The 22,554-nt window shown below is 38.9% G+C and overlaps 2 protein-coding genes across 4 annotated transcripts in view; one reads left to right on the forward strand and one right to left on the reverse strand.

Moving 5' to 3' along the window:
• Nucleotides 1-3,605: 3,605 nt before the first annotated feature.
• CCNE2 (cyclin E2) lies at nucleotides 3,606-17,751 on the forward strand. Of its 3 annotated transcripts, none has more exons than XM_059901233.1 (12): nucleotides 3,606-3,664; nucleotides 5,854-5,893; nucleotides 5,990-6,086; nucleotides 6,174-6,230; nucleotides 7,161-7,312; nucleotides 8,597-8,732; nucleotides 10,937-11,083; nucleotides 12,361-12,456; nucleotides 13,861-13,995; nucleotides 15,741-15,852; nucleotides 16,617-16,774; nucleotides 17,199-17,751. In XM_059901233.1, the coding sequence occupies exons 2-12, from the start codon at nucleotides 5,880-5,882 to the stop codon at nucleotides 17,310-17,312; spliced, it is 1,218 nt and encodes a 405-aa protein (XP_059757216.1). In that variant the 5' UTR covers nucleotides 3,606-3,664; nucleotides 5,854-5,879; the 3' UTR covers nucleotides 17,313-17,751. The 3 variants fall into 3 exon arrangements, with proteins under 3 accessions (XP_059757216.1, XP_059757213.1, XP_059757214.1); XM_059901230.1 differs by lacking the exon at nucleotides 3,606-3,664 and adding an exon at nucleotides 4,406-4,670; XM_059901231.1 differs by lacking the exon at nucleotides 3,606-3,664 and adding an exon at nucleotides 4,664-4,681.
• An 893-nt stretch (nucleotides 17,752-18,644) lies between these two features.
• Nucleotides 18,645-22,554, reverse strand: part of INTS8 (integrator complex subunit 8) — a 46,791-nt gene continuing 42,881 nt past the window's right edge. The window contains exons 25-27 of the mRNA XM_059901738.1: nucleotides 22,483-22,547; nucleotides 22,275-22,318; nucleotides 18,645-18,839 (exon numbers count right to left, since the gene is read on the reverse strand). Coding sequence (XP_059757721.1) covers nucleotides 18,723-18,839; nucleotides 22,275-22,318; nucleotides 22,483-22,547 — 226 coding nt within the window. The 3' untranslated portion in view covers nucleotides 18,645-18,722. The remainder of the gene's footprint in view (nucleotides 18,840-22,274; nucleotides 22,319-22,482; nucleotides 22,548-22,554) is intronic.

The raw sequence follows: 22,554 nt of genomic DNA on the forward strand, positions 1-22,554 counted from the left end.
TGGAGTCCTGAACTAAGGTAGAAGAAAAAAAGAGAATTTGGGAATGATGTGATGGTAACTGGAGGCAGCACAGCGAGGGGGGAGGGGGGAGGTGGGGGGCTGGAGCCAGATTCTACCATGGGACTCGGGCAAATTACGTTTGTGCCTTGGCTTCCTCATCTGTAAAGTGGGAGTGACAGTAACAGTACCTGGCTCACAGTGGTGGAGGATTACAGGAGTCAATACAATGTGAAAGCTCAGAGTAGAGCTTCACAACATCTTACTCAGGAAGTGCTAACTGTAATTATGGAGCTCAGAAAAAAGAAGAAAGGAATGACTAAGATGACTCCCAGCACTCTGGTTTGGAAACTAGGTCTGCAGTTCTCAAAGTGTGTTCCATGGATGTCTGGGGGTCTCAAAGACCGTTTCAGGGGGACCAAAACGTCACAACTATTTACACAATAAAATTAAGACATTTGTGTTTTTCACTGTGTTAATGTTTGCTCTGATGACGAAAGTGCAATGGTATTTAAAACTGTTGGTGCCCTAGCACAAATCAAGGCAGCGGCACCAAACTACACTAGGAGTCATTGTACCACCACTTGCCATGTAAAAAATAAATCCAGTTTACTGAAAAATGTCCTTAATGAGGCAATAAAAGGAACAGTCTGATGGGCAATCCAGTATTAAAATTTGGAAGGATTTTTCTCCTATAGTTGTGTTTTGGCTAATAGGGATAATAAGCAAGTCTAATCAAATGGGGGGAAAAGTTTTATTCCTCTCCTATTACGTGAGAAGTGCTGATTATCATTTAGCCACATTCATTTTTAACTTCAAATCAGCCCTATAACAATAAACAGGTATTACCCTGACCAAAGGTAGAACAACTTGAGCAACAAGATAAAGATATAAATAAATCATTGAATGACTTAATAAATGGGGGAGAAGAGACAAATCTCACACACAGAAGAATTCCAAATAAATTATGTAGATATTTCAGCCTAAAGGAGGGGGGAGCATAACATTCCACTCATTAGGAGTGGGCTGCACACAGTGACTTCCTTCCAAAGAGCAGGTGGAGTATGGAAAGGGTAGGGGATGGGGGGCAACTTTACAATGGAGAAACCTGACATACACTACCAGGTGATCAAGGTCAACATCAGCAGCCATAAACCATGATGATCGCATGTACCTTTGATATGATGTGATGAAAATGATACTTTACCTCTGTGATCTTCTTCCTCCAAACCCATAACCATCTAACCATGAGAAAGTCTAACCATGAGAAAAACTTCGGATAAATTCCCCTAGAAAGGTATCCTACCAAATATTAATATTTGACCAGTACTCCTCAAAACTGTCAATATCATCAAAAACAAGGAGAGTCTGAGAAACTGTCAACAGCCAAGAGGAACCTTAAGGAGACATGACTTCTAAATGTGATATCTGTATCCTGCCACAGTAAAAAGACATTAGGGTAAAACTAAGGAAATCTGAATGATACATGGACTTTAATAATTACTATTAGCTTTGCATTATAATAATAATATAATGCATCGACACTGGTTCATATGGTAACAAATGCACCCCACTAATATGAGATGTCAATAATGGGGGAACTGTGCTGTGGTGGGGAAGGGTAGAGGAGTACATAGAAGCTCTGTTCTACCTGCTCAATTTTTCTGTAAATCTAAAACTTTTCTAAAAAACAGTTTATTAACTTAAAAAATCCTAATATTAATTGGGAATAATTTTCATCCATTACTCTAACCTTACAGAATTAAAGTTCTATAATGGGATATCCTATCCATAATTCAATTCAGTATTTACCAATGTCTTATTATGTATGCATGCCTCTGAACTAGTGGGTACTGGCTATAAAAAAAATGAACAAAACAAGGTCCAAGGCCTAGTTGGAGATAAAAGACATTTTAATTGGTAATTATTGTCCTGGGAGGTGAGCATGACCGAAGAGTACAGAGAAAGAGGTCTGGGAAGGCTTCACAGAGGAGATATGGCACAGAAAAGGTGCAGAAACAAGAAATAACTGGGCTGGGCCTGATTTTTTTTAAAAAATCTGTCCTTCTAAGAATCTTTTTTTTTTTTTTTTCTTTTTCCTGAAAATGAAAGCAGTGTAGAGGCCAATACTTTATTTACCATGGTGTTTTAACTTTGCATCTTCAATGGAGAAAGTATACTTTAGAAAATGCCAAAGTTTCTAAAATTATTACAAGTATAAAGGAATTCCATACATTTCAAAGTAAGTGAATTTTAAAACTGGGATGAGTAGAAAAAGAGGGAGCTAAAATTGAACACATACAAATATGAAACAAAGACAACATATTGAAAGATGATACCTAAAATAGGTACCCAGAAGGACAACTACAAGAACAAAACTCTGGGAAACAGCAATTTCATAATTCGGCTTCCTGTTTTATTCAGGATCCTTAAAACTACTTCTTAATTTCTATGGGTATAAACTAGTAAGGGGGGGTGGATAGGAGAGTGAAGATAGCACTTGGCATCTGCTCTGTGACAGGTACACATGCAAGAGAGGGTCTCTATACACAGTATAAAATTTAATCTTTGAAACAACCCTTGAAATGAGTGTCTTATCTTTTCTAGAGGAAACGCATGCTCAGAGGGATCCAAGAACTTACAGCCAGAGCAACATGGGAAGTTCCCTCCATCTGAAAGGTAAGCACATGTTCTTTTTAGTCCCACTTGACCAGTGACCAGGTACTTGTAATACGGCAGAATTCACCCTGTCCGTTTCCACACAAAGCAGTCTTAGGATTGTTTTTAATTTCTCCTTTACTAGGATTGCACCCTGTTCATTTCATAGTCAACGGCATTGTCCAAAGAACACTTCTAATCACGGTGTCTCAATTACAAGTAATCTACTAGTTGGCCCAGTGATGGGCGTCAACACTGTAAGCTTGGTTTTCGGTTTGACTACCAAATTCACTCATGGAGGCCACCAGTTTTGCTTATGTTCAGGTCACCCGCGCTTGCTGGAAAGCCTCCCATTTCTTATTATCACGCTGTTAGCTCTCTAAGCTTTACACCGGAACAGCACGGCGTTTTGAGGTAACTACAAAAAAGAGCCAATTCACCCCTCCGAGAAAGCCATCAAAGCATCATAAATAGTACGACGTTTCTCGGGACTGACAAGATTCTGGGTCTTTTCTGATTCCATGTCACCTTGAGCAAGACTCTTATTTCCTCATGCGTAAATTTGGGAGAAAAACAATTACTTTGCCGGCGTCTCGAGACTGTGGAGGGAAAATCTTGAAAGAGGACTTTGGCCGAAGAGCACTCGTTATTTCTAGGCTCTGAGCCCCGCACGGGCGGCGCGACACAAAAGGCGCAGGGCGGGGACCCCGGGACGGTCCCCGCCGCCGCCTCCTGGTGCATCTCGGGAAGGGCTCCCGCCTGGGCCGCAACGCCTGGTCGGCGCAGGCGGCCAGGTCTCCTCGGCCTCTCCCAGCGGCTCACTCGAGTCAGGGCAGAGAGACGAACACGGCCTGCCCGCTTCCGGCCCGAGCTGCCGCGGGTTCAAGGAAGCCTTCGCAAGGCTCCTCCGCCCCGGGCGTCTTTGTTCCCGCCGGCGTCCCCCAGCCCCGCTGCTCCCGCCGCAAACCCAGTATGCGGAGTATCAACGGCATGGAGATGTCCAATCTTGGTGCGCACTGGAGCGGGGCGTTAGTAGAGGCAGCGAGGGAACCCAAATTTTGGAGACGGGAGAAGAGGAGGGAAACGCGTCGGACCGCCTCCTCCCATTACAGCTCGGAGGCGGTCGGCTCCCTCCCGCGCTGACGGCTCGCGCGGGCTCTGCAGGGCGCGCTGGCGGCGGGGCGGGATCCGAGACTGCACGTGGTGGAACCGTTCTCCCCGCCCGGCGTGACCCCCGGAGAGCCACTGTTCTCTTGAGGAAGGGGCAATGCCACCCTCAGCCCCGCTCCGGAGAGGTGTTTACCCTTGGGGGCCCCATAATTGGAGATTGAGAGGAGAGAGGGAGCGCGCGGCTTGGCGCCAGCGTTTCCTGCGCTGGAACTACTGAGTGGGAAGCCGCCAGGCAGTGGCAGGGCGGCGGGGTGCGGATGACCCACCCACGGGGAGGGTAACCGGCTCGGCGGAGCAGAGAGCGGGAAAACAGGGTTGATACGTACCTCGGTCGGCGGGCTAGAGCAAAGTGCACGACAGGCATCCCTGAGCATGGCTGCCCTGGGGTGCCACAGGCGGCCGCCGGTGGTCCCAGGGGACTGGGTGGCGCGCGGGAACACACGTGGCCAGCCGCGCGCCCGGCTGTGTTTACGTTCTGCAGCCGCTCCACGTTGTGCTGCAGTCCTCGCCTCCCATTGGCCAGCTCGCCAGCCAACGCTACGCTCCTCCCGCAGGGGCGGTCCCTCCTGGTCCCCGAGTCTCTTCGGAAAACCCGGGTTCTTGGAGGCCTAGGCGGGACAGCCAGGGTGCGCCACAGGATGGCCACTTCCTAGCCACGCTATGCTCGCCCGAGCCGCCTCCACCTGGCCGTACGCCGGGGCCAGGCCGCGGCCTGACACCCCCGGCGTCCGAGAGTTGAGAGAGGGAGGGGACAGACACGAACTGGCGGGAGATGAAGCCGAGCGGCGGGGAGCCGGGCTGCGGAAGAGGAGCCTCTGAGAGACTCCCTCCCGCCGCACAGGCAGGTGAAGTTCAGGTGACCGCGGACCGAGGGCTTAGGCGAGCCGGCTCTGCGACCCCTCGAGGTGGGCGGGCGCGGACTCACGGCAGGGCGCGCCGCGCGGGCCTGCGGACGGGCGCGCGGGGGAGGGGAGCGCACTGTCCGGAGGTGTCAGTCTGAGGCGCATGCGTGCGGGGCGGGCCTGGCCCGGCCTATATATTGGGTTGGCGCCGGCGCCAGCTGAGAGCCGAGCGGTAGCGGGTCTGGCGGTGAGGAGGTGCTTGGGCGTAGGGCGGGATGCGGGAGGAGAGAAAGCCCCCCCCCTCGGGGCCGATCCATCCCGCGGGCGGGAGCCTGGGGGAGGAAAAGTGGGAGGGCTGAGAACTAGGCATCTGGGGTCGATGGGTCCCCGCGTTCCGTCCCTGTCAGGACCCTTGGCAGGGGGCCTGGGAGGCGGCGGTGGATGGAGGGCTGCCCCTAAGTGGGAGGCCACGGAAAGCCTCTCATTCTGGGGGCTTCTCTCTGCCATCCCCATTTGGGGAGCTATCCCGCAGGAGAGAGGATGGGGGTCTGGGTCTCCTTCACGGGGAGAAAAGTTCCCCCACAAGCCCAGTTTCCCCCTTTATTAATTGAACTCCCTTTCCTTCACTCCCATCCCCCATCTGTAGTCGGGGTCCCGGTGCCCCTCCAAGCGATGGGCAGGGTCCGCTGGGGCTGGGAAGGAGGGAAAGGAGACTGAAGGACGTGACACAAGTTCCCTCCGCCCCCTGCTTCCCCGCCACCGCCGCTCTCCAAATTGGCGCGGAACCGGCTTCTCCACAGTGTTTCGCCTCCACAGCCCCCTCTCCCCGCGGCTCGGGCAGGATGGGAGGGGGGAAGTAGGGGCGCTGCCCAAGCCCCACTCGGGCTGTCCGGGGGAGAGACTGCAGGACGCAGAAGAGACCCATCTGCCTCCCTGCGCTTTCCGGGCGCTGAGGGTGGTTTGCAAATTTCTGAAGACGCTCTCATCCGGGCTGTACATTTCGTTGAGGAAATGCAGGCATGTGTCCAAAAGCATGAGTCCGAAATCATGCACTAACATACTGCAGAAATCATCGTGGTAAGACGGCTCAGGTCATCTCCTGAGGGACTTAGTTATAACCTCTGAATGGCCCTTGGAGAGTATGGATGACAATGTATTTGACTCTGGTTTTTCCTCTCCCCTCCAGAGGTTTCATACACCTGAAAGAAGAGAATGTCAAGACGCAGGTAACGTTATTTGTCTTGGAGATATGTTTCAGAGTTGGCTGCTGCCTTTGAAATGCGTCACTTACTAATTAAACTTCCTTTTTAAAAACTCTATAGTAGCCGTTTACAAGCTAAACAGCAGCCCCAGCCCAGTCAGACGGATTCCCCACAAGAAACCCAGATAATTCAGGCCAAGAAGAGAAAAACGGCCCAGGTGAGTTAAGGGGGGGAAGAGAGAGAGGAAAAAGAGAAGATTCCTTGCAGGGACCTTAGTTTAACAATGGCCTTTTCTATTTTCCAGGATGTCAAAAAAAGAAAAGAGGAGAAGGTCATCAAGAAACATCAGTATGAGATTAGGGTAATGCAGAACTGGGCTGGGTTTGGGGGAGACAAATGCAGGACAAAAAAGAATAGAATTGTGTTATTGCTTTGTGATAGGAAGGGTCCTCTGACACTTTTAATGCCCCTAGAGGTCAGCGGGAAGGCGCTTGTCTTTGGGTGGTTTTTATGTCCCTGAATCCTACTACAGCTACAGAGTAAGCCTTGACGCAGCTGGTTCCTCTTTGTAAATCCCTCCCTCTAGGAGCTGCCTGGTGCACCAGGGCCCGCCTAATCTGTCCAATGGACTGCTCTTTGTTCCCTGTCTGACTATAGTGGAGAGTCCTAATGGTTGCTCCTAGGGCATAAATAGGATGTGAGGTCACTGACAGACTGGCACCCAGCCCTTTGCTACCTATTCTTCCTATGTGTCGTACAGAAGACACTTTAGAAACAGTGGTTCTCTTTGAAACCAGCATTGACTGGCGAAAAGGTCCTTTAAGTATTTAAGTAATTGTTTCCACTTTTAAGGTCTTGTCTTTGTATTGTATTTGAAAGTACTGGCACAGGCCTTAACGAGTGGGGGGCAGGGGGTAGCTGTCTATAAAGCAAGGTGCCCTGGCCACTATTGCTAAACATAGAGGGAAAATTTTATAATCTTGAAAGTGATTAATATTTGACTACACACGTGTTTTGTTGTTTCTCCTCTCCCTCAATACCTAATGTCTTGTATTTCCAGAATTGTATTTTGTCTAAAACATCCTACCTGTTATTCTTTATGAAGATTGAAATGAGCTATATGGCTTATTTATAAAATATGTATGTCAGCTTAGTCAGCAATGTTAGCTAACGATGGTGTTTGGGGAAAAGTGTAGACTGTTTAGAAGTATTAGCTTTCATTTATAAAAGATCCAAGACAAAAGCTGGTTTCCTATTTCACAAAGATATTTTTATTTTTTTTAAATGACAGAATTGTTGGCCACCTGTATTATCTGGGGGGATCAGTCCTTGCATTATCATTGAAACACCCCACAAAGAAACAGGAACAAGCGACTTCTCCAGATTTACAAATTACAGATTTAAAAATCTTTTCATTAATCCTTCACCTTTGCCTGATTTAAGGTAAGAAAAATTTCAGTAATTTAATGTCGGAGATTAAAATTTACTGATGTAATATATGGTGCTATTTTGAGTTATTTTTTGCCTTCATTATAAGATAGAAAAACTTGTAGAGAAACTGCTTTTTTTTTAACTAGTCTTTAAGCATATATTATTTTATCTGACAGTAATGCTATATGCAAATAACATGGGTATTTAAAACATTGATTCTATATCATTATTTTCACTTGCTTGCTGAAGACTGTAAGCCTTATCAGAAGAACTCAATCACCTTTTAATTTATTTATTTATTTATAGATTTATTTATTTATTTATTTTTGGCTGCGTTGGGTCTTCATTGCTGCACGCAGGCTTTCTCTAGTTGCGGTGAGGGGGGGCTACTCTTCATTGGTGTGCACAGGCTTCTCGTTGTGGTGGCTTCTCTTTGTTGCGGAGCATGGGCTCTAGGGCACACAGGCTCAGTAGTTGTGGCTCATGGGCTCTAGAGCACAGGCTCAGTAATTGTGGCGCACAGACTTAGTTGCTCCGCGGCATGTGGGATCTTCCTGGACCAGGGATCGAACCCGTGTCCCCTGCATTGGCAGGTGGATTCTTAACCACTGCACCACCAGGGAAACCCTGAATCACCTTTTTAATGGAGTTTAAATAATTTACCTAAATTGTTAACATGGAAGAATTTTAACATGTACAGCATTTTCATTTGATCAGCTATTTTTCTTACCAAGCCTACTTATTAAGGTCTATACTTTTTTTTTTCTAGTTAATGAATAAGAGGTACAAATTATATAAAATGTGTAGTGTAATAATTTATATTTGGCTTTAATAAGCAAATTAATGGACTCATACATTTAAACTCACCAGTCTTCCTCTTCTCCATACTGTCCCACCTTAACCCCACTGTAATGTAGTGATGATATATTTGGAGGTGATTGAGACTGTCTCTGCTGGGATCATATGCTTTAAATATTTACTTTTTTAGTGTTGCTCTTGAGAAAACATGGTTATCTTAAACAGGTGCCTTTGTAAATTATAAATAAATGGGGACTAGAAAGCACTCTTGAAATCTGTCAATTTAGATTCTCATAGTCCAAGTTCTTGCTGTATAATTTCATGCTAAAGAAATGGTTTCTAAAAGTAGCAATTTTTCCCGATTTACTTTTAAGAGGTTGTCCTTCCAAATTCTAATTCAAAGTTGGATTTCAGTGTTTGAAAGTTGAGTTTACTCTATGTGAAACAGGTAGCTTGTATATTATGTAGGTCACACAATTATTTTGCTCCTTTCCATAGCTGGGGATGTTCACAGGATGTTTGGCTAAACATGTTAAAAAAAGAGACCAGATATGTTCATGACAAACATTTTGAAGTTCTGCATTCTGAATTGGAACCACAGATGAGGTCAATACTTCTAGACTGGCTTTTAGAGGTATGTTCCAGCAATACAAATTTCCTTTTTTGTCTGTATGGTGGAAAAATATTTAGACATAAATATGCTTTCCATGTGCCTTCATGGTATATTACCTATTGCCAGGAGCCATTCTGGGGGGGGCTACTCACTGTAGTTGAGGATACCAAAATGGAAACTGACTGTCTGCTTGATAAGAGTAAAATCATGAGGACACAGCCACTAGATCCCATACAACCCAAACCCAGTTCAGAAATTGTGGTATCTGAGTATCGCTGTGTACTAGGCACTGTGCCTGGTGCCAAGGATACTCAAGATGAACAGAATTTGACAAGGTTTTGAACTCTGCTATGCAATGTAAAGAACCAGGACTAGGCTTCAGGACCCTCAGAAGTCCTTTTCTTCATCACCAAAATCAAATTATGATTTGGAATCCTAATTTCTATATCCTAAATGATAAGGAGGCTTTGAATATCCAGTAGCCCTAAGCCCTCGAGGCTCCATGTAGCTTGCTTTTGTTATATCCCTCTATTCCTTTCAGAAATGAGCTGTACCATTAATCAAAAGGAATAATAGTTATCCAGAAGTCCCTAAATATCTGTGCCCTCTCTTGTTTAGGCCCATTCCCTTTCTCTGGATAATAATTCTGAAAGAATCTCTAAAATTATTGAGATGATTACTTATATTGATAACAAACTAATGTTCCCCCAGCCCTTGGATATTTGCTCTGTAGTTTCCCTGTCTTTAATACAGATAGAGACAATGAACTCTAAGGGGGAACTACCACAGGCTTTTTGGTGGAGAAACACATGGCAGAATAGATCTCAGAAGCTATCAGAAAAGTTCGTTAAGACTGCAAAATGTTTTCCTTTTGAGTCAGGTCATCTTATTCCTTATTCTGACTAGAAGGGAAGATTATGTTTCAATCATGTGTGTACAAGAATGTAGTTGGATTTTGACTTTTCTGAATGTCTAATGATCATAGATGCAACTTAAGCACAATTATGTTGATGTTATTTTATTTTGCCTTTTTATGTTACATTGATTTTTCTTCAGTGGTTGTCTATCAAATTTATCCCTATTTTCCATTAAATATATGATTATATATACAAAACCAAATATAATATAAATAAAAATCCAGCAGAGCATTAAACTCTACTTTGTCTTAGTATTTCTTTCAATCTAGGAATGCAAAAATGGTCCAACATTTGAAAATCTATTAATAGTTTAAGGGAGAATATCATAAGGTTATATATCATAGATGTAAAAGTTATTTTTTGAAATTCAGTATACATTCCTGATTTTTAAATATGCAATAAACTAGGGATAGATTTCCTTAACACATTAAGTGTTTATTAGAAACTCATATATGTCTGTCCCTCTGTTTCCTACTTCATGAAGTTATTTTGAGAATTAAAAGCTTTCCCTATATTAAGTGTGGAAATGACAGATACTACTTATTATTAATAACAATAGTGAAACATTAGGGGAATTCCCATTATAGTCAGAAACAAGGAATAAGATAAAAATTTTGTCAATCACCATTGTTATTCATTCAGTTTTCTTCTATAATTCTTAAATGAGGTAAGAACATTGAAAGGAACAGAGTTGTCATTTTGTAGTTAAATGTATATGTAGAATGATGAAGAGAATCAGTTGGAACTATTAGAGTATAAACTAAGCATAAAAACTTACCCATTTGTCATCAATAAAAATTAGATGACATATATACACTACTGACACTATGAATAAGATAGGTAACTAATGAGAACCTACTGTATAGCCAAGGGAACTCTACTCAGTGCTCTGTGGTGACCTAAATGGGAAGGAAATCCAAAAAAGAGGGGATATATGTATCGTAAAGCTGATTCACTTTGCTGTACAGTAGAAACTAACACAACATTGTAAAGCAACTATACTCCAATAAAAATTAATTTTAAAGAAATAAGAAACTTAATAGGAAAAAAGTACTCATCCATAGTCAGCAAAAGTGTAAATGTATCTGGGAATAAACACAATAAGTCTATGTGAAAAAAACCTATAAAACTAAGAGGACTGTAATAGATTTATCCTATTAGCACATGTTAATTTTTCCCCCATTTTAGCTTTGGTATCCTAAAAAGCAAGTTGGGCTTCAGAAAGTGTTCTGAAATCTGGTATGCTAAGAGGTAACTTTCTAATTTGGAGAAATTAATGGAATAATATTTAAATGGATTCTTCTCTAGGTGTGTGAAGTATACACACTTCATAGGGAAACATTTTATCTTGCGCAAGACTTTTTTGATAGATTTATGTTGACACAAAAGGATATAAATAAAAATATGCTTCAACTCATTGGAATTACCTCATTATTCATTGCTTCCAAACTTGAGGTAAGTTCTCAAAGTTTATCCATAGATATATTTACCGCAAACTTTTTTTGTCTTAACCAATGCATTAATCCCAGAGAATACTGTGTACCACTTTTGATATGTTAATCCTTAGGAAAGATGAGTGAGTTTTTTCCAATACATTTGCTGAACACTATGATTTGGGTGGAAGGATAATTATCATGGTTCCCTTCAAAGTATCTGAGCCTATTATAAGTCTCTGGTTTGATTCTGGAGCTAGTATCTAGGTGAAATATTCCATGGCTAACTGTGCCAAACAGAAAGACCAACGCTGTCTCTCTATACCTAGTTATGGCACTTGGATTCAATAAAATGGTCTCTGAAACCTAATTAACCAATCAAATGCAATAAATGCTATGTTAGGTTAGAATAATGGTCTATATCCAGCCTAGTATTTTTATATCTGATGATGGTGCTAGGACAGAAGGAAACACCTTTCCTGCCTGAGATTTTCCTTCACATGATCTCAATCTACTTTTCTTAAATTCAACACATATCATTAGTACCTTCATCTGAAATTTTTGAAGCCTGTATTGTTTTGAGGGTAGAAGAGGGACTGTGAATCATGCATTAATTTCCTTCAGTGTATTTTTCTCCTCTTCCACATTTGTCTTTTGAGCCTTAAGGGCTATCCCCAAATTCTGCCAAATTTGCTGAATAAGTTTGTATTCAGTGTATCCTTACCTGAAATCATACTGTGTGTTTCAGATACCTTTCTAGACTGAAATCTTGATCTTTAGCCTGTTCTCATCTGTGGCAGCATCTCTTCTACTCCTCTGATCATTCTAGTTGTTATTCTCTGAACTGTTAAGACAGACCTGTCATCAACCAAACTGCACAAATTATTGTTTGAATAACCATACTTTTGTACTAGGATAAAGTTAATGTTTTCAATTTCTAGACCTTATTTGTTGAGTATCTTGTTTTAGTCTGATATACTAGGCAATCCTAAAACAAGTTTGGCTTTTTGTTTTAACCAGTCACTGAAATGACTGGTTAAAATAGTTTAATTGTTTATTAACTAAGATTCAAAATCAGTTCTATAAAAATGTTTCAGTCAATATAGTTGGCTAATTTAGATACCCAGATACGAAAAATATCTTTAAAGGTAAGGTTGCTTTGGCTATCGTAGAATTATTTTATTAAGATTTATAATCATTTTGTCCTTTAAAAATGAAGCCTAGATTGGTTTGTATATAATTCTGTTGTTTTAATCTCACTCTCAACTGTGCTTGATATTAATTAAATCTATTTTAAAGGAAATCTACGCTCCTAAGCTGCAAGAGTTTGCTTATGTCACTGATGGTGCTTGCAGTGAAGAGGATATCTTAAGGATGGAACTCATTATATTAAAGGTAATAATATATCTTTATTATTTCTAGTTGCAATTTAATAACTCTGTAATTTACTAAACTCAAAGACTACAATGTTAAGTAGTCAAAACTGAGATTTTAGTACTAGGATCCAGTTCTAAGATGGGAAGGGAATTTGCTTAACCTGTAAACTCTATTTTTCTGTATCTTTCAATTTTCCTATATTGAGAATATTATTTCTTAATTTAAAAGTGTTTAACACTTTCAAAACTTATAGGTAGTTAGCATAGCATGTGTATATAATGAATTCCAACAGTGATTCTCAAATCTTAGTTCTGAGTTTCCACTTCTTCCAGCAGGTGGAGAATGAGAATTATTTCACTGCCTTTTTTCTTTTCTATATGCATGGGAAGGGCTATTAATTGAAGGGTAGAGAAGCATTAAGATGTTTAATTGGGCCTTGAATTAGAGATTAAAGGGTGAATGTTAGCTACTAGAAAGTATGTTATGAAATTTGAGCATCCTGGTTTTATAAATAGGACACAAGAAAACACAATATGACTTTCATTTACAAGATACCTATATACATTATAAATTTGTTATGTTTATAAACATTCAGATTGATAGCTCAGTAAGAATGGGATCTTGTTGGCATGCTGATATTGTTCTTTTTAAAAGAAATTTTTTTATTGAAATATACTTGATTTTCAATGTTGTGTTAGTTTTAGGTGTACAGCAAAGTGATTCAGTTTTATATATATATATTTTTTCAGATTCTTTTCCATTATAGGGTATTATAAGACATTGAATATAGTTCTGCTTTGTTCTAGTAACAAAGTTATCCAGATTCAGACTTGTAGTATAAGGAGGATATATAATGGGAAGATGGAATTCTCTGGGTGGTCCTACAGGCATTAAGACTCTCTGTTCTCTCCTAACTATTTTTGACTTCTTATAAATGGTAAAGTCCCAGGGCTTCATGGAGAGAAAGATATCATAAATTAGGATTTGTCTTTTTTTTAGCTTTTACATGTTGAACAGAAGCCATTATAGATCACGGAAAGAAAAAGTGTAGAATCAGTTCTTCAGATATCTGAATGGAATTAGCTGTGGAGTTATTGAATAAAATTAAAAGGGCAGTTTCAATAAAGAAGAGAATACATTTGGAAGATGAGGGGCTGCAAGAAATGAGAAAAGTAGGAATGAAAAATAGGTCCAAGGAACTTTGTCAATAAAGATAACTAGAGAATAATAAAGGGGTCTGTATCAATAATAGACTAAAACATAAGCAGCCTTAGATTGTGAGGTATCTATAAATATTGTTATGAAAATAGGAAGAAATATGCCCAAAGCAAAAAGTTTCTTAAATGACTATTTAAGGAAGTACCTATATAATGTGGTATATATACCTACATTTATTAACAGGCATTTAAATTTCATTAACAGGCTTTAAAATGGGAACTTTGTCCTGTAACAGTCATCTCCTGGCTAAATCTCTTCCTCCAAGTTGATGCTCTTAAAGATGCTCCTAAAGTTCTTCTACCTCAGTATTCTCAGGAAAAGTTCATTCAAATAGCTCAGGTATTGATATTTTTATTGAATATTTGCTAATGTTTTTAATTACAGGTTTTGTTTAGTATTTATAGTGTTAAATAGGCTACACAACAAAATGACGGCATACTGAATTAAACTCATTCCTTAATTGACTAGAACAAAACTTCTGATGCATAAAATTCTGTCCCCAATATTTACATTGCTTACTGAAAATTCTAGAAAACAAAGTTTTAAAACTTGCGTTTAAATATATTATGAGCACTTTTTACTCTTTAGGAGTATGAGGTAGAGAGTTAAATACCTCTCTTTGATGTAACATGGGGAAAGGTATTTTTCAGCCAGTTGTTTTAGGTTTTATAATAGTATGAAATTATTCTGTAAAATTATCTTACTCTCTTATATTTGAATACACAGGGAACCTATTTTACGTGTTAAAATTAAAATCACCTAATTTAGTTATAACATTATTTAAAAATTTAAGTTTAAATTAAACTTTCCTAGGCCAGTGTATAACAAATATTCTAAGAAAGTAATTACAGGAGGACGGTACCATTCTTTCCTGCCTGCTTCTCATAAGTAGGATCTTAAGGCTGCTGTACCTGCCATATATAAGTGAAGAACACCCAGATTCTTATTCTGTGTAGGATGTGAAAATCTTACACATGGAATTGAAGAAACTGTGGTACTCTGGATGGGTTTTAAGTAACCTACGTTGAAATTCAACTTGTGTTTTAAATCTAGTAAACTCATTATGAACACTAAAACTGGAGAACCAGTAAATATATTAGAATTGGTTCATTTTGTAGAACTTTCTAATGAAGTCATATTAATCTTTTCCATCAGATTTCCTAGCATCCCAGATTATCCTAGGCAGCTAAACGCTTTTGATAGGGCAAACCTTTGATAAGCTGATAAACAGTGTGGAAAGTTTCTAGAGGTATATAATAGTAATAATTCATTTCCAACTCCTCTACTCGTGTTTCTGTCTTCTGGACCCATGGGGACAAAAATAAGTTTTATTTCACTGGACAGGTATCACCTCAGGCCTCTGAAATCTAACCTTTTTACACAATTTCACTGATCGTTGTTCAGATCTCTTATTGCCTGGATTGTACTACCTCTTAACTCATCTATTTAGAAACATGTTCCCTTCTTGTGTTTCTGCTTCACCATAGTCTAAGGGATTGTTCTTAAAATGTAATTTTCCTGATTTAAAATCTTCTAGTAATTTCAATAATCAATAAGAACTTTAAAGTTCTGACTTCTTAAAGACCCTTTATGATCTAACCTAGGCCATGCCTCTCCAGCAACCCCCTTTTTTTAAAATAATGAAGGAAAGATATTCCTTATTTCATTTTTTACCTTATGTGTTCTGAACTACTTGAGTTCCAAAGAAAAGTAATCCTTTCTCATTTATCTTTGTAAATTCTGTTTCCTATATCTAGAACATTCTCTACCTCCCAGTCTTCCTGGCTACCTTGTATTTTAAGACTCATTTAAGCAGAAGTCTTCCCTGTCTTTCCCACTCTGGATCAGGTGCACTTCCTAATAGTACACATCATGCTATATCGTAACAATCCTTTACTTGTTTATTAACAAGACTGAACTTCCTTCAGGGTGGCAGCTTATTTCTCTTTGGATCCCTGTAGTTTTAGCAATTCTTGGCATATGGTCCACATCATAAGCAATCTAAAATGTTAGCTGACGGATGTTTAGTAGTGACATGTAGTACTCATCCTTCTCCTAAATTCTTATACTTTTTCCTCTGTTAGCTTTTAGATCTGTGTATTCTTGCCATCGATTCATTAGAGTTCCAGTACAGAATACTCGCTGCTGCTGCCTTGTGCCATTTTACCTCTCTTGAAGTGGTTAAGAAAGCCTCAGGTAAGACAGTATATTTTGTTCTCTTATTACCCATTCACAACTTTTAAAGGGACTATTTTGAACTTAGCATCCTGCTAAACAAGAATTTAAAATTTTAATGGAAAAGAGTTAGCAGTTTAGCGATTATCTTCCCTTCTGTTAGAAGTACTTTCTAATCCTCAATAAATATCCACAAACAAAAAGTAAGGTCTAATGGAATTTAAATCCATTTGAAGTTAGTCAATGTAATTATAGCTCCACATTAAAGAGTTCTTTGGGTTTTGACAATTTCAGTTTCCTATGCAGCAGGTACTGGCTAAGAAGCTCTAAGTCTTTTTCTCCCTCAAAATAGTCACATTATAAACATATTTGAGAGTGATAGTCTGTTTTGACTTGCTAAACTTGTTTTTCTTTTTAAATTTTTTTTAAGTATAGTTGATTTACAACGTTGTGCCAATCTCTGCTGTGCAGCAAAGTGACTCAGTTATACATATAGAGACATGCTTTTTTTATATTCTTTTCCATTATGGTTTATCACAGGATACTGAATATAGTTCTCTGTGCTATACAGTAGGACCTTGTTGTTTATCCATCCTATATACAGTAGTTTACATCTGCTAATCCCACATAAACTTGTTGATTTGGGTTTATATTATGTGCTTGTTTTGGTTTCCTTTTTTACATGAATTTTAAATTAACTATCTTTAAATTTTGAAGCACAAGCAAATAAGTAGGCATATGTTTCTGATGTAACCTTCACATTTTTCTAACTTTTCTTTATCTAGGTTTGGAATGGGACAACATTTCTGAATGTGTAGACTGGATGGTGCCTTTTGTCAGCATAGTAAAAAGTACTAGCCCAGTGAAGCTGAAGGTTTTTAAGAAGATTTCTATGGAAGACAGACACAATATACAGACACATACAAATTATCTGGCTATGCTGGTATGTTTCTTTCTTGTAGTTTTTTGGTCTTACTATTTGGTAAGTCACTGAAACTGATAGTAAGGATACTATGGAATAATATTTCAAGCAGTTATATAAGATGGTAAGGGGATAGAAAGTTCCAATGGGCACACTGATTTCAAAATGTAGAAAAGCTAATAAAATAACTTTGAAGTCAAAGCAAGATTTGTAAAGTGTCTCAAGATTAATGCCAATAGTCCAGGTAAGAGTTTTTAAAAATACAAGTTGCAGGCAGTTGAACCTCTAAAATATGACTAATCACAGTTGCAAACACATAAAGAGATGATTATATTAGGCCTAAGTAGTCTCAAATTAGTACACAGAAGTCTGGTTTGACTTTGTTTTACCATATCAATGCTTTATCTTAGCTGTTAATCTCTGCGTGATTTCTTCACATGTATAGGATGAAGTAAATTACATGAACACCTTCAGAAAGGGGGGACAGTTGTCACCAGTTTGCAATGGAGGCATTATGACACCACCGAAGAGCACTGAAAAACCACCAGGAAAACACTAAAGTTAACTGAGCAAACAAGTTGGAACTGATGAAGCGCTGCGTAGCATTTCATAGAACTTAACTACTTAAGTTTTACAGGAAAATAGTGCTGTGGCTGTCCTGGCCGATTCAGAAGTTTCACTGGCATTCTTTGATTTAAAAAACCACTTAAAATTGGCACTAACTAAGGAGGAAATTTAATGCCTATGTTCGCTGTTTAAAGAAACAGCAGGACTTGTTTACAAAGATGACTTCATTCCCAACACTGACTGGATAGAAGCCAGCCATGATTCATGACATAAGAATTTTTTTGATATGGTGTTACTGTGTTTATCTTGATAAACTAGGAATTTCATCATTGGAGTTTTTGACTAGATAAGTGCTACCTTAAAGGGTACATTAAGTGATACAGTACTTTGAATCTAGTTTTTAGATTCTCAAAATTTATAAACTCTTAACTAGTGCAATTTGGTTCTTGAAAATAAAATTTAAACTTGTTTACAAAGGTTTAGGTTTGTAATAAGGTGACTAATTTATCTATAGCTGCTGTAGCAAGCTATATAAAACTTGAATTTTTAAAAATGGTGAACTTTAATCTGTTTGACTATTTTTATTTGCCTTGCCATAACATTTTTAACCAGTAAATCTTAGATGAACATGGTGTTTAAACTGTGCTCTAAACAGTGGGAATACCAAAGAAATTATAAACAAGATAAATGCTGTGGCTCCTCCATGGGGCTTTGACGTATAAGTTGCTTTATAATAACTTTTTCGTACATCACAATTTGGGCGAAAAACTTAAGTACCCTTTCAAACTATTTATATGAGAAAGTCACTTTATTACTCTAAAAAAAAAAATCTTTAGGGTTATCTCAATTTAGTGTGACTAAGGCTTTATTTATGTTTGCAAAACTGCTAAGGTCCTTTTTAAATTCCTACATTATGAGTTAAGGACAGTGTCAAAGTGATAAAGCTTAACACTTGACCTAAACTTGTATTTTCTTAAGGCAGAGAAGCAGTAAATGTATACGACTCCTAGAAATCTATTTATTTAAAAAAAAAAACAAAACCTTGACATAAGAACTTGCTGTATATAGCTACTTCTACATAAATATTTTAGTTTTTTAAAAATGAAATTTCAGCCTCAAAAGTGGATTTGATTAGAAAAATTATACTAGATTACTAGTTTATTCTGTTACTGGACATGTGAATCTCTTCTTCCTTTGAAGAAATTATAAATTTAAGCTTATTGTTATGGTGTGAAGTCTTCTGTAGAGTTTTTGTCTTTAAACTAATATGTTTCAGTATTTTGTCTGAAAAGAAAACGCCACTAAATATGTAAATATGTATTATATAAACTTAATCTTTTAATACTGTTTATTTTTAGCCCATTGTTTAAAAAATAAAAGTTAAAAAATTTTAACTAACTGCTTAAAAGTAAAGTTTTGCCATTGCTTGAAGAAACTTTTTTTTCCTTCTCTGCGCTGCCAGCTGTAACACTTCTTCTGGGTTGCTTGCGTTCAATTCTGTCTGGCCGATGGCTTTGATCTTCCAAAACAGAAAAGTGATGTTATTAGAGGTCTGGTCAAAAACAAAGTTTTGCTAGTATACAAAATATAAAACTACCTACTTGCTAACAATGATAAACTGAACCTCTAATTGTAGATGCTAAGAGGTGTAGAAGAAATTAACATAAAGACTGACTGGAGCCACTCAATTACTGAACCATAGTTTGTGGAATTATCTTCAGTAACATTAAGTAAATTCATGTAAATTTATTTGACTAAAAATACCAGTAAAGGGACTTCCCTGGTGGTCCAGTGGCTAAGACTCCATGCTCCCAATGCAGGGGGCCCAGGTTCGATTCCCTGGTCAGGGAACTAGATCCCACATGCCGCAACTAAAGATCCCACATGCTGCACCTAAGACCTGGTGCAGCCAAATAAATTAAATATTTTTAGAAAAACAGTAAATAAACTCTACATGTAATCTGACACATTTTTACAATTAAGGCTCCTACAAAATAACTTGAAATATCAAAATTCATGTTTCAGGGCTTCACTTTTTTAATATGTAAAAAATATCTAGTTTGCTCAGCACTATATAATATATAGTGACCCTTCTCTTTCATGATTAGAAATACTTGAGCCTGATAAAAATCCATAATAGTATTCTGCCATGGAGTGTTTTGTGAGAGCATGTTTTAGGACCTTAAAATTACCTTTTGTTTAAAAAAGTTCCTATATATATATATATATATATTTTTTTTTTTTTTTTTTTTTTAAACAACAGAGACTATTCTGATAGGTAGCTTGAAGGGAGCTAAGACTATCCAGAAATGATCATCAGTTAGGTTCGCGGGTAGGAGGAATTGCGGATGATGCCATTTCAATATGAAAGAATACATGTGGAAAAACCTAGTAGTGGGGTAAAACTAAAGAGTTATTTCAAACAAAGTATCCTGAAGACGACTGGCTATAAAAGTTCAAAGTATAAGGCAGAAATTGGAATAGGAGCCAGATATTTGAGAGAAATAACACATCCTAGGTGGGTAGTGGTCAAAACCATGAGTGGATGAGGTTATTACCTAGGGAGAATGTAGGGCAATCAGAAAATACCCAAGGACTAACTTCTTGGGAAAACCAAGTTTAAGGGGTAGACAGACGGAAATACCCACAAAGAAGAAAAGGCAGAAGAGTCAGGGAGAAGAAATGAGTAAAAATGCCAGGGAAGCCAAAGGAATAAAGAATTTCAAGGAGGAAGGCGTGTAAACAACAGGATAAAGACTGAAAAGTATTCACTGGCTTTGGCATTTGGTGACCCTTGAGAACAGTTATAGAGTGGGGACGGCAGAAGTCAAATTGTATTGGGTCAAAGAGCTTTAAAAAACTAGGCAGAGGAGGGATGAGAGAGAGGTGGAGTACAGTCAAGAGAAGTTTCTATTAAGGATGAAATAGTTTATAGGTATGGGAGTGGTTGACAGTATAGGAGAGGAGGTAATTAACTGAAAGGGACAGAATCACTGAAAGGATAGAATCAAAAGCATAAAAACTTGTCTTCAACAAGGAGTAGCATAAGCTTTTACTGACTAAAAGCGTGGACTTAACAATGAATACAGTTGTCAATTATTTTGAAGGTGGAAAGCAGGGACCTGAAACAGGAATGTGAAGCTGGCACTCACAGGGCCACAACTCCCAAGACTACAACTTTCACAAGGATGGGGGCTGATCAGTCTTTTTTTCTGGTCTACTCCAAACAGACAAGGAAGTTACTGAAAATGGAAAAGGGAGAGAGGACAGGGGCTTAATAGGGTGAAAGGCTAAAATATTCCCTAAAAAAGAATGCAGACCACTGACCACTGGCAAGTAAACAAAAGAAATGAGTGGCCAGCTAAGGTTGGAGGCCATGGTTTGGTAGTGGCACAAGTTTATACAGTTGTAGGATTTTTTCCAACAGAACTCAGTGGCTCAGGGGGAAAAAAGCATAAATTTTTGAACTGATTCAGGGTTGGGACTTTTCCAGATGAAGCAAAAGACAAAAAAGCAAAGATGCTGAAAATATTAATCAGAGTAGTCCTGACAGTCAACCATAGATAGAAGGGGTTCCCAAATCTGGTTTATAATCAGAACTACCTGGGAAAACTTAAAAATTGGATCCCAGGGTCCCATCTCAAATCAAATGAATCAGTATCTCTGAGAGTACACAGGCCAGTATTTGCTGTACTCAAGGTCAGTAGGGAAGGAACGGAAGTTGGAAAAGGGCTGACAGACTGGGGAAAACTTGGTCATGAACTTGAACGTCTCACTGATCATGAGGAACATGGGAGCCCAGAAGTAAGAAAGGGATAGATTACTGGCACAGAGATCTTATGTAGAGCAATTCTGACAAAAATGCCTGGCCGTGGGTGGCTGATGAAGAGTAAAGGTAATAATGGAACCTGGAGTGCCAGGGTTGTTGGATAAGTTGACCACATGTCTTTTGATGCATGTAGAGGAACAGCCAGGTAGTTGTTTAGATGAGCTAGTGAGGTAGGTGTAAGCTTCCAAGGAGAAAGGGCTTAAAAAATGATACAAGTAGAGATAGTCTAGAAACACCATCAGGGAACTGGGAAATTTTCAGCATTGCCTTCCAGCCCTGGATAAGTTGGAAATGGGAGAATGAGTAGTCTCCAATTAAGTGGAACTGGCACCATATTCTTTTTCCTTTCTCTTTTTTTTTTTTTGAAAGATGCTGTTGTTATTCTGTTTCCTCTAAATAATGGCCATACAATTTAGTCCAAGTACAAAGCTTTAAAGGACACTTAATAAACAGCATATACTTTTATTAATGAGTGAAAGAGCAAAGAGAAAACATATATGGTAATAGTGACACAGCAAATGTTAGGCTAGTAAAAATGACCGTGAATTTGTAATGTTTTGGTTTATAAGTCAAATTTAAATAAATAATTCATCCATCCAGTAACTACTGAGCATCTGTTATTTGCCAGGCACCATTCTAGGTATCAACTGTGACAAAACCAATTCCTACCCTCATGGGGAAACAGCCAATAAATAAGTAAATATACACTATGTCAGCTGTAGATAAGTGCTATGGAGACAAGTTTTAAAAGGGAAATGAGAATTAAAAGTATTGAAGGGAAAGGGGGGAGAGACATTGCTATTTTATAAGATGGTCAGGAAAGGACAATTACTTCTTAAGAAGGTGACATTTGAGAAGAGACCTGAGGGAAGTTAAAAGAATGTTCCTGAAAGAGAAAATTTCACAAGCCATTTGGTAGTGAATGTTCTTGGCATGTTCAAAGAACAGTAGGGGTATTGGTGTAGGAGAAGTTAGCAAGGGACAGTCGAATGAATAGCTAGAGGTCAAGTCACATGCGGCCTTGCAGGCCACTCTAAGGACTTTGATGCTGTTATGAGACAGGAAATAGTTTAGTATTAGGGAAATTAAGCACATCATTGAAGAATCAGGCATAAAATAACTTACCGCAATTTGTCTTTTATCTGTTTCTCCCCTTTTGTGATGAAGATCTAAATGAATCAGTTAAGAATAATAAATTTGATACTATTAAATATCATGATAGATTCTCAACTGTTCTTTGTTTTTTATTTAGAAAATATACAATATTAAACACTTCTTTAATTTACAGAAATGAATTGTTCTAACATCACACATATATGTTGATGAAGGATACAAGTCAAGTATTCCAAAATGGTAACATCCCATATGTAGTCATAGTAGGAGTCCATAGCATCATGACTGAAAA

Source organism: Balaenoptera ricei, chromosome 17 (genome assembly GCF_028023285.1).
Source record: "Balaenoptera ricei isolate mBalRic1 chromosome 17, mBalRic1.hap2, whole genome shotgun sequence".
In the NCBI taxonomy this organism is placed as follows: Eukaryota; Metazoa; Chordata; class Mammalia; order Artiodactyla; family Balaenopteridae; genus Balaenoptera; species Balaenoptera ricei.